Source organism: Apodemus sylvaticus, chromosome 13 (assembly GCF_947179515.1).
Source record: "Apodemus sylvaticus chromosome 13, mApoSyl1.1, whole genome shotgun sequence".
NCBI classification, from domain to species: Eukaryota; Metazoa; Chordata; class Mammalia; order Rodentia; family Muridae; genus Apodemus; species Apodemus sylvaticus.
The window spans coordinates 67,189,365-67,201,664 of NC_067484.1; the positions used below are offsets into that span (position 1 = coordinate 67,189,365).

The 12,300-nt window shown below is 47.6% G+C and overlaps 1 protein-coding gene across 3 annotated transcripts in view; it reads left to right on the top strand.

Annotated features, from left to right (window-relative positions):
* Fgf1 (fibroblast growth factor 1) overlaps nucleotides 1–12,300 on the top strand; it is a 92,966-nt gene that overhangs the window by 73,356 nt on the left and 7,310 nt on the right. For all 3 annotated transcript variants that reach the window (XM_052155758.1, XM_052155759.1, XM_052155760.1), the window contains one exon: nucleotides 10,820–10,923. In XM_052155758.1, the coding sequence (XP_052011718.1) occupies nucleotides 10,820–10,923 (104 nt within the window). The remainder of the gene's footprint in view (nucleotides 1–10,819; nucleotides 10,924–12,300) is intronic.

Genomic DNA, 12,300 nt, shown 5'->3' on the forward strand with positions numbered 1-12,300 from the left:
GGAGGCGGGCAGGAACTGGGCACAGGGGCCCATTTTTCCAAGGCTCTGTGTAGGCAGAATGCATTGAGAAGTAAGGTAGTGCACACATTCCAAGGGGCTGGCTTTGGAAGATGAGGAACTGCGAGCTACCCTTAACTAATTACATCTCACCGCAAGCTTTTGGAAGGATTCTCTGCTAGTCTGATATAACTTTTACCAGAGTTTAATCACTGCACCCCACCCCCAGGTCTATAAACTAACATAAGATCATTCCCCACCCCCAGATGAAGGCCTGCTCACCCGAGCATGGGAAGAACCTGATGAGCAGGGATAGGAAATCCTGAACAAAGATATGGGTTCAATTTCAAGTTAACAGACTCTCCAGGTGATGTCTCCACTGGGCTCGGTTTGAGAATCCTGGTCTCCAACCACAGACTAGCACATTATAAATTCTGTAGCTTTCCTGCAGCACACTGTGCAGATGTGGCTGTGGTCTGCAGAAGGGTAAAGTCATTCTCCAGACACTTGTGGAGCCAGAGATTGGAGCCACAGAGCCAGAGGCTGACAATTCTGGGCTTTCCCAGCAGTCCGGCTTCCAGACCATATTGATAAATGGAGGTATGACTTAGGAGAAAGAATCTACCTATCTAGTACTTCTAGTACTGGTGTGTGTGTGTGTGTGTGTGTGTGTGTGTCTGTATGATATTAGGTTTCTGCTTTCAACTAAGAGTCAGAGATTCCCTGAGTCCTACTAGGGTATTAGATGTTGTAGGAAAGCCAAAAGTCAGATTTGATCCCTGCTTAGAGGAAGAGCAATCTGAGAGGCAGCCGAGCCAAGAGAGGAAACCAAAGAGTGAACTCAGGAGACGAGGGAGAACACAGGTGGAAGCAAGGTTCTGTGGGACGGGCTTGAAAGTGGGATGCAGACTTCTGATGGGATGGTTTGTGTGTCCAGGGTTTGATTATACCTGGCATAGGTACCACACTTTGCAGACTCAATGCAGTGGCTTCAGGAAAACCCTTCTGTGCATCCTCAAATGGGTAACTGGGATGGGTGACAGCTATGTCTCCTCCTTTCCCAGGAAGGCAGGTGCTCAGGCTTGCAGCCACTGGCACAGGCTTATGATTATGATTTGGAGTTTTGTTTTGATCGCTTGTCTTCAAGCGGGCCTCCTACATCTTTTCCACTCTATGAAGAATAGGCACCAGAACAAGCCAAAAATAGAGATCTAGAACATTAAAAACAGCCATGTTTGGGCTGAAGCTGTGTATAGCCCAGTTGACAGAGCGTTTGCCTAGCACGGGAGGCCCAGCAATTGATAAACTGAACATAGTGTCCCCCATCTAGGATCTCAACACTCAGAAGGTGCAGGGGAGAAGAGTCAGAGGCAAAGGTTGTATTACTGTATTATGTCATGTGACTCCCCCAAGAAAGCTGTGTTAAGTATTCTCATGTCTTAATCAGAAAAATAAGGCCTGAAAGTTTGTGTCCAAGTTCACAGGACAGACAGCCTGTTATACTATACTGCTGAGGGGGTGGCTTGTGTATTAGATGTTTAATTGTACCTGGTGTAGGTACCATACCTCACAGCCTCAGCACAGTGATGGCTTCAGAGATACCCTCCGTGCAGTCTCAGATGCATGCATGGGGTGGGTGACAGCTTTGTCCCTTCCTTTCCCAGAAAGCAATCTAGTATATGATATAGTAACACAACTCAGGGGATCAAGCTTTAATTCCTCTGACTTTAAATGTTTAGATTTAGTCTTATCAATTTTTCTAAACCAATGGGTAATCACAGTGACAAGCTTCTTAAGGTCTGACCTTAAACTTCCTACAATCACTGGGTTTCTGGACAAACATCACGTGCCTTCACTATACTCATTCTATATTAGCAGCATAGGCTGTCTCTGGGTGCATAACACTGGGACAGCTTGGGTAGGATTTGGCTATAGGGTTTAAGTCTTGGGAACCAAGCACTGTTCAGGGGCATTTGTCCTGTGAATTTAGGCACAAATTTTCAGGCTTTATTTTTCTGAGTGAAAAAAGTGAGAATGCTGATCGCAGCTTTCTTGGGAAAGTTAAAGGGAATAATATAGTAACTGTTTGGGGTGCAGTGCCTGCCTGGCCTGGAGTAACAGTTCAGCACGTTGCTGTTACCAACCACAGCCTACCGACCCCTGCAGCTACGGATACACACTGTGAAACAAAGGGCTGGAGTCTGGACTGAGGCTTTAAGTCAGAACGTCTCTGTCGACATTCAAAGCCTTGTATGAGCTTATTGTTTGCTTACTCTGGAACAAAGAACAAGGGGACAGAAGTCAATCCTGCAGTAAGCGGGCAACAATCTGCCCTATACCAGTTGAAACCACAATGGACAATCTGCCCACCCTCTGCAGTCAGGGCCCTGGAATGCTGGTGTTCTCGGCCTACCCTGCCACTTTCTCACCAGATAATTAATGTTCTCTCTGTCTTGCATGAAGTGCTCTGGGAGAGAAGCTTCCTGCTGTCCAGCAGATGAGTCTTCCGATCCCGTGTCCATCTCCAGAGGCCTAATTTGGGGTAGTCTCTAAATCTCATTGAGACTCAACTTCCTCCCTGTGGGATTTGCATGCTAACCTCACTCTATGGCCCCACAGAGGGCATCCTGGGCACGGCTGCTCTCCCTGAGCGTGGATCTGTCGCCCTCTTCTGCCTAGCGCTGGCACTGCTGAGGCTCAGGCCTCCAAGCACCAGCCAGCGTTGGCCAGTTTGGAGTGGAAGCTCTGGAAAGCCATGATCCCACACTTACAGGCTGCCAAATGGGAGGTCTGTTCTTTAATCACTTGTCTGAGCAAAATGAGAGGCTGTGGAAACAGGTAGAGCCATACTCCAGAGCTTCCTGAAGGAAGAGCGCCCCTAAAAGCCAGTCAGATTCTTAGGAAAATTATAAACCCCACAAAATACAGCTTGCTTCAGAGTCCTGAAAGATAAAAAAACTAACTCCTTTCACGGTGTCTATTTGTCCTCAATGAGTTGACACGCTGTGAGCAGAGTGAGATTATCCAAATTTGTCTGTCTTACCCTTGGGAGAGACAGTTCCCAGGTACCTTATCCATGACATCAACCTCTGGAGGATTCTGTGCATTGACTATCCTAAAATAGATTTAAGCGAAATGTCTCAACCAGATTCCTGTAGGGAGGGGGGTCTGAGCTTGAGGCTTTACCAAGGCTTGGGAGAGATAAGAAGACATCGGTGAGACATCAATGGCTGCCAATTCTGGAATCCGTGGAGATGCAGTGTGTGAAAAGGCTGCTTTGGACAGCAGAATGCTGGTCCTGAGAGACATGTGGCTAAGTGTCCATCCTGCCTGCTTCTCCTTGCAGCTACACTTCCGCATTTACTTGTCTGGTTATTTACTGGACTTCTCTCCTGCAGGGCCCCCTGAGGTCCCCCACTTTGGTCCTTGGTGCTCCACACAGCAGCTTTTGTGTCCGGCGTATTGACTGTGCCTTGGTTCGGTGCCCAGTGAGCATTTAATTTGATGAGCCACCGACTCGTATTGTTGGCAAAGTTTAAATCCAACAATATCTCAAGAAATGCCAGTCAAGTGCTGACACATGCTAGGCCCTGCACAGGTCATTCCCAGCTACCAACAGCCCTCCAAGGTCACTCATAACTGTCATGCTGAAAACCCAAAAGCTAACACAATGTGACCAGCCCCTCACAGGGACATCAGAGAGCATAACTCTCTGTCCTAATACTAACCTGCTTTCCCTGTGGAATCCCACCACCCTGATACTAACATTTTCAGCCCACACACTAATTACATTGGCATACTTATCCTAGCATGTGGTACAGACAGGCAAGGGCAGGGCAATGTCTTCTTACTGTATTTACCAGATCTGTGGTACCTTGTGATAGTTACTTTTCCTCTCTGTGCCCCCGTTAGCATGCTAACAGTTATCTAAGTCACTGGAAAGTAGGGATGTAAGATGTGACGTTTCTGAGGGTGTCCAACACACTGTCAGGCGCCGTTCAAAAAGGTGACATTCTCCATGGCTGTCATTGTCTTCCTCCCTGGGAGTGATAGCCGGCCTTTAAATAAATGTTCAACGTGTTCACAAAACTTCCAGTGACCTTAAGTCCCAGCTTCCCTGGGACTGTCTCAATCAGAACGCCTGGCACCTGGCACAGAGCCACAGCCTGCCCAAGCCGTAGCCTATAAGGTTCTTCCCATGTAACTCCCCTGGCACAGAGGCCGCCAAGGCAAAGACAAATGCTTGTCTGCTTCTCCTGCAGGAGTTTCCTCTCTGGAGAAGGCATGCCAGGACTTTCTCTTCCATGAGAGCAACAACTGGATCGGCAGCTGTAGAGACAGGATGGCACACTCTCTAGCATCCCTAAGCTCCAGCCTCCTTGTGGAGCTCCCAGCCCCCCAACCTCCCCAGGAAAGAGACTGGGGGTAGGAGAGGGTGTCTCCTTGGTACCACTCGCCACACTCCCCAGCATGTAGGAAAGAGACTGGGGGTAGGAGAGGGGGTGGGTCCTCAGCACCACTCGCCACACAGATGGAAATGTTCTTTAGCAGAGTGTGTGCCAGTCAAGTATTTATAAATCTGGCCACATCCTAAAGGCACCAGGGGAGTTTGCTGGTCCAAAGGATCGTACTGCATCGCCCTGGATCCAAGCAGACCACACTCTAGTGAAATCCCTCCCCGTATACTGTTTGGGGGGAGTCCAGACTTCCGTTGTCTGGTCTGATGGGAATCCACATTTAATGGTAAAGGCATTCTTTCCCCACCAGCTTGGACTCCAAGTCAGAACAGCTTTCCAAATAACCACATTGGGGAGGTCTGGGGCCCTACCGCTGTAGCCAGGGAGAGGGGCAGGCCTACAGGAAGGAATGTCCCCCCAACAGGATCCGCCAGCCCACCATATGTGGCACATCAGCCTCCAGGGTCTCTGAGTCTAACCCAAAACCCCTTATTTGATTATAGGGAAATTCTTCTAGAGAATCTACATTGTACATATGAATACACACACAAATGTGTCAGTCAATCTCTGGACTAAATAAAAAATTCCCTGACTTTTTTCCAGATGCTAAAAGACAAGACACCTTCACAAATGTTAGCAAAAACTCTTTTCCATATGTACACACACACACACACACACACACACACACACTGAAAACCACTGGAATTTTCCCCCCTCCAGTCCATTTTTCCTCTTCTCTGTCTTTAATGTTTTGCAAAGCCTGGTTTGTGGTTACACTTTAATTATAAACTCCACTGACATAAAACAACCTGGCCGAGTTCTGAATGAGGCTGACCTCACTCTGTATAAACACAACCAAGGACGGGAAGTCTCCAACCCAGAATAAACTGGGCACGTAATCTCTGTGGCCTCTCCCTGGGCAGCAGGCAGAAATGGCAGGCCATGCCACACAGGAGCAAGGCCCTCCTCTCTGGTCTCCCAGCCCAAGATACCAGCTGTCGCCTTAGCAGAAAGGATCCATAGGGTGGGGCAGGAGTGGCCGTGGGTGTGGCCCCAGAGCTCACTGCTCTTGCACTAGCTACCTTGGCTTCCTTTCCCTTCTTTCTGCTCTTAGAAAGTAAGGGATCACGTGCCTCTCCATGAACAAGCTTTGGTTACGACTGAGTAGAAGTTTATGGTCACAGATGGGAAAACAGAGGCCAGCTATTCTTAGGCCTAAAGCACTCATACCCAGGTGGAGGCTGGTGGAGCCGCGGGAAAGTGCTGGGCTCCTTTTCAGGAGCTGTAAGAACCCAGAGTCCACAGTGTGATGAACAACCCTAGTATGCATGGAGCACGGGAGTGTGAACCAGCAAGGTGACCATGTACATTTCAGGCTGACGGGTATGGTTCGTATTCTCAAACCAACACCCTTCTATATCCAAACTTAGCACAAACAAGGTCCTAGGTCCAACGACTGTCACCAAAACCAGAACCAGAACCAGAACCAAAATAAAACACCTAAAGGTACTAGTCTGAGTTCTCCTCAGGAAACTTGGGACCACAGATCCACCAAACACTTCACGCATGCCGTAACAGTCCTTGGGAGCCTGGGGCAGGAGAATCACTGCAATTGCCAGGTCAGCCTGGGCTACAGAGCAACACATTGTCAGTTTAAAAAAAAAATCTACTACAGAAGCCTTTTCCAACCCTTTTATATGGCTCTGAATTTCTAAAAGAATCTCCTATCGACCACTAGATTGCCTTTAGAAAGCTGTTTCCCATTCTACCAAATCAAAATTTGCCATCTCCAGTTTAGAACTGAGCTAAAGGAAGTACTTGGCTAGATGAGGACTTTGTTTTTCAATAATAAGCAATTTGAAATGCCGAGGGCTGCTGTCCTTCCTGTGCACAGACAGCAGGGTCTCTCTTGCAGTGAGGACACCATTCGCCTGGTGGCCAGTGTTGAATATAGAGAATGTAGGGCTCCTATGACCCTCCATCCCATCCTGAACTCACCCCTGGTACTTCTGGGTCCTGAGGACACTCACATCTTATGGATTCCCTGTACTCAAGCCTGAGATGGGTCACAGAGCCCTTCAGAGATCACCAGGAGCAAGAATCGAGTCTTCAGGCCAGCCAGGTAGCTTGGTAGGTAAAGCACTTGCTTGCAAGTCTAAAACCTGAATATGGTTTTGTTTTGTTTTGTTCTTAATAGAATTCCTGTAAAGGTTTTAGACAGAGAGAACTGACTCCATAAAGTTGTCTTCTGATTTCCACTCTTATGTCATAGTGTACGCACCCCCTTCTACACACACTTCATACACAGATAATGGACAAAGGACAAAGGGGGCTGGAGAGACAGCTCAGTGGTTAAGAACACTGACTGCTCTCCCAGAGGCCCTGAGTCCAATTCCCAGCAACCACATGGTGGTTCACAACCATCTGTAATGGGATCTGATGCCCTCTTCTGGTGTGTCTGAAGACAGAGACAGAGACAGTGTATAATGTACTCACCTAAAATAAATAAATCTGAAAAAAAAAAAAAGAGAAAAGAACAAAAGGAAGAAGGAAGGGAGGAAGGGAAGGAGGGAGGAAGGGAGGACGGGAGGGAGGGAGGACGGGAGGGTCTGTTGTCCATTGACTAGGAACAGACCTTTAAAACACTTCCACCCCTGGGAGACAGGAAGAATTGTGGGATACGGTGAACCTTTGATAAAATTTTATAATAGCTCATGTGTATGTAGTTACAACACAAAATATGCACTAGATGTAGACTAAAGACCAGCAATTGCCATCAACCCAGGACCCAGAGATGGTTGCAGAACTGATTTTACAGAGCTAGAGAGAACATGGGGATGAATCAGAAGCCCCGCCCACCCTTCCCCACCCCGACTGTGGGTCCTAGTCCACTGTTCCCAGTCCCCTGCCCACCTTGTCTGCCTTCCCAGGGCAGCTGCTAGACACACCTGGCTGGTATCTAGTGAGCTTCACACACCAGCTCATGCTTCTTAGGAAGTTTTCAGCAGGGATTTCTTATTTCCCTCTCTTCACTGTATGTTATCCCCAGCTTTTCTCTACAACAACAAAGGTGGGAGAGATGACAGAAAGGGACAGAGTGACGGGGTGGGGGAGATGTGGTGACAGTACTTGTCCTTTTCACTCTTGTATCTGCTTTTGTTATTGAGCTGCTGAGTCACAGGTTTGTGTGTCTGCCTCCTTAATCCTGTATAAGCCCTGGACCATGTCTGGTACTGTGCATAAACTTTAGTGAACACGCCTGTGTACGTGTGAGGGCACGGAATGGCTTTTGAGTCTTGCTTCTACTCTGCTGCTACAGGGGTGTGCTGTGTGGCCTGACTTTGCATCTTTCTAAGGTCATTCCTCTTCCTCTTCTTCCTCCTCCTTCTCCCTTGATGGTGCCCAGCAGCCAGGAGCTAGCCTGGTGTGAGTCTAGTTCTGCAGAACTAGAATGGAGTTCCCACCAGAGGGTTTGGATACCTGGTCTCCAACATGAGCACTATAGACTGGGTGTTGTGCCTTCCTGCCAACCCTGCTCACTGAAATATATGTGTAGGAAACTCAGCCAGAAAGAAACCCAGTGAAAATGAGCTATGAAACTTGGACATCCTGGAGAAACAATATTTCTAGAGGAAACTCTTGAGCTGACTCTCACCAGCAGACCGTCCCTGGCTGAGGGCTGAGGTCATGTTCGAGGCAGGCCCCAGCTCTTGTTTACTCCTGTGAGATCTTTCCAAGGCCATGAGGGGATTTCACAGAAGGAAAGAACTTGCCCTCACCTAGCCCTGTAGCAGGAGACAGAACTAGGAAATGAAATGCTGCAGAAACAAACAAATAAACAAAACCTTCCTCATTGAGTATGAAGACACAAGTTTGTGATTCTAATACTTGGGCAATAGAGGTGACAGAATTGTCAGTTCAAGGTCATCCTTGACTATGCAGCAAGTTTGAGGCCAGCCTGAGCTACATGAAACCCTATCTTTAAAAAAAAACTAACAAGTCAGACGGTGGTGGCGCACGCCTGTAATCCCAACACCCTGGGAGGCAGAGGCAGGCGGATTTCTGAGTTTGAGGCCAGCCTGGTCTACAGAGTGAGTTCCAGGACAGCCAGGGCTACACAGAGAAACCCTGTCTTGAAAAAAAGCAAATCCAAAAAACCAAAAAAAGAAAAAAAAACCTAACAACAACAACAACAATAAAAAGCCCTAATCTATTGTGAGATCCAGGTCACTAGGTTTGCATAACAGTGGCTTTTACCCCGCTGAGCCATCTTACTGGCCCTTACAATATTTCTTCATAAAGTTGTACAAACATCTCTACTACTTTTGATTTTCAAAAAAATAATCCCCAAGGCTCTTAACCTCTTCTCCCTCTACCCCATCCCCTGTCCAAGGCTTGGGCTCTACTCATCTGTTCACTCTGCTTACTGAGTTCCCTGTTCTAGGCTAGATGAGGGCCAGGGTCAATATACCAGCCTTATGCCTCTCATCTTGACCCCATTAACTCCAGAGAATATGTTGGAAAAGTAATTCAAAGACCACAGCTTGTTGAGCTGGAAGAAGTATCTCTGTCAACATTAGCCTGGTAACACTCACTCAACAGAGACCAACTGGACACTGTATGCAGTACAGTCTGATAGGAAAACCACACTGTCCTACGCACATGGGGATCCAAGGACTCAAGACAAGCAGACACAATTCCTTCCCTTCCTTTCTTTCTACTTCTGGGATAAAGCTCAAATGAAACTATTGCATGCTGACTGTGCACTGGGGAGGCACGGGGACCACAGGACCCACGGGCAGAGAGTCACAGCCACTTGAACATCTTCTCTTTGAAGATATTTAGGCAGAGGCCTGAAGGAGGAACAGAGCCAGCCTCATAAACATCTGGAAGAAGAAGGTGCCAGACAGAGGCATAGAATGTGCAAGGATCTTTGGTTATAAAAGAGTTTGGTGAGGGCTGGGGAAATAGCTCAGTCAGGAAAATTCTTGCCATGCCAGGACAAGGACACAGGATCAGTTGCCATAAGGCATGTGGAAAAGCTGAGTGACATGATGTACACTTGCAATCCCAGTGCTGGGGAAGACAGCAACCGACAGGTCCCTGGGCTCGCTGGCCACAGCTGAACCCAATCAGAGAGTTCCAGACCAAATGAGAGACTCTATCTCAAAAGACAAGGTGGATAGATCCTGAGGGACAACACACACACACACACACACACACACACACACACACTCAAAAGTTATGTAGGAGAGCAGAGGGAGCAAGTGAGTCCTTGGAGGCTGGAGAGAGCAGCTCCTGGGTGTCCTTTGACCTATGGTCTCAGGACCATATTCTCAGAGATGACCAAAGCTAGGGAGACCAACAGGAATGGACCAGCTCCCTTCCTATAATTTAAATAAACCCTACTCACCCCCAGGAAGTTGAAGGAAGTCTTGAGTCTCCAATGTAGACTTCCAAGGACAGAGCAGTCCTTCTAGGGGTGACATAATTATTTGTCGCTTGTCCATGAATTGGAGGATGAGGAGAGAAAAGGGGGAGGGGGAAAGCACCAGTTCATCCACCGGGATGTGGCCAACTGTTAGGATACAGATAGCTACAGATAGGAGCCAACAGATGTGGCCAACTGTTAGGAAACAGACAGCTACAGAATGGAGCATGAGCCAGCTAGCAAAAAACCAACAAGCCAAAGGCCGGAGAGATGGCTCAGCAGTCAAGAGCACTATTCGTTCCACCAGAGGACCTGGGTTCGACTCCCAGCACCCTCTCCTGAGTGCTTCCTCTCTTCCAGGCCTCGTTTGGGGGGGTTGAGGGATTATTGGACTCCTTTCCTAGGAGGCAGTGAGTCCTGACTCCCAGGAACTCTCTTCCCCTCTAGGAAATGAACTGTCTCTGGGTTTAAAACATTACCAATCTGCCACCATGCCCCTCTCTGCCTGGAAGGTGTGGTTCTATCCAGTAGGCTGACACCTAAAGCAGTTGCCACGGCCTGTTCTACATGGACAGCTGTACTGCAAGAACTCTGGGGTAGCAGAACCAGGGGAATCAGGATCACTTCTCCCTGTAATTATTTTCCCTCAGGTGACAGAGGGAGAAGACAGAGGATCTGTGCAGGTACACACAAGGGAGATGGACTGGCCAGCCAGGCCAGGTCGCCCTTTTTCTCAGGAATGTAGTTCCCTTGGACAGCTCTCCGTGGAGCAGAAAGGAAAGGAAACCACTGTTTTGATTCACTGAGAGCTCATCCTTGGAGCTTTACAAAAAAAAGGATAAGTAGAATTTTCCACGGCTGGCCAGCCTGGCTGTAGGGCTATTGGCAAAACTGTTGTGTTTGTTGACTTTGACTTGTGTTATTTTCATTCCAGTTCAGCTGCAGCTCAGTGCGGAAAGTGCAGGCGAAGTGTATATAAAGGGGACGGAAACCGGCCAGTACTTGGCCATGGACACCGAAGGGCTTTTATACGGCTCGGTAAGTGTGAGGCTGACGCCTCCAGACTCAGCCAAGGCTTGAGGTTTCCAGAAGTCTTGTTACATGGAGTGATATAAAAGAGGCACCTTCAATTTGTCTTTGTTTGTTGTTTTTTTTCCAGTGCCATTCCCACCCTCCAACTTGCCTTATTTTAGGCACAGACATAAAAGAGTTTCTTGTGGTATCCTCTCAAAATACTCAGCTTATCACATGGACTCGGGGGGAAAGGGAGGATGACTGGTGCTTTAGTAACTTTTCAGGCACTCATTTCAGAATACCCAATCCTACCTTATCCAGTCAATCAAAAACTGTTTCTTGAGTTGAGTGAGGGCTGTGTGTGTCTCTTAATGTTCTGCCTGGGGCCAGACAGAGGTGGGATGGGGGGTTGCATCTATTTGCACAGGAGCACTTGAGGGCCAGAGAACAACCTTGGGTGCCAGTCCTCAGGTGATGTCTACTTTTAAAAGAAAAAGAAAAAGTCAGAGTCCCTCACTAGCCTAGAACTTGCCAGGTAGACCAGTCTGGCTAACCAGAAAACCCCAGGGTCCACCAGTCTTCTAGTACCCAGTGCTGGGACAAACACATCACTGTGCCTGACTTTAAAAAAAAAAAAAATGTAGGTACCAGACACTGACGTTAGGTTTACTGTGTATATTATCTCCCAAGCCTCATAATGCTTTTTGTTTTTTTTTTAATAAAAATCAAAGTTACAGTCCTTTAAAGTTTAAAAAAAAATAATTGTATTAAAATTTGAAGATAATATCTTCCATTCCAGGATCACCTAAAATGTTAAACAAATTTTAGAAATTCAATTCGACATTCATCTGTAGGAGCTGAACTACAGGCTGTATGGATGAATGAACCATGTGGGAAAATGGCATCTAATTGTTTCTTAGTGGCTAAAGCTGTTCCTTCCTTCTTGGAGTCAGACCTTGATGCTGGTCTGACTGAGTAAGCCTTGCCTGAGTAAACCTTTTGGATTCAGGGTTCCCTTCTCTGCACCCAAGCACTTATAAGAATCTTGCCTGTAATTTATGACCCAATCCTTCCCTTTCAGGAAGATACCACCTACCAAAAGGCAGGCTGTAGGGCAGGTTTAGTCTGGTAGCACCTTCAGAGGTATCAAATTGCCAAAGCCGCAGCTGTACAGCCTTGCGAGTACAGACACAGTGTAGTTCTCCCATGGCCCGCTAGAGGGCAGGAGATGGAATCCTGTCTCAAGAGAAGACAGTGGGTTGGAGTTGGGCAGTGACTGCTGCCACACAGGAAATAGACTTTAAGGCAGTTCTTCCAATCAGCCATCAAATTAGACAACTGGTCAACCATTCCCTCTTAAGACTCACAAATGAAGCCCATGCCTCTCCTACTCCGACAAGT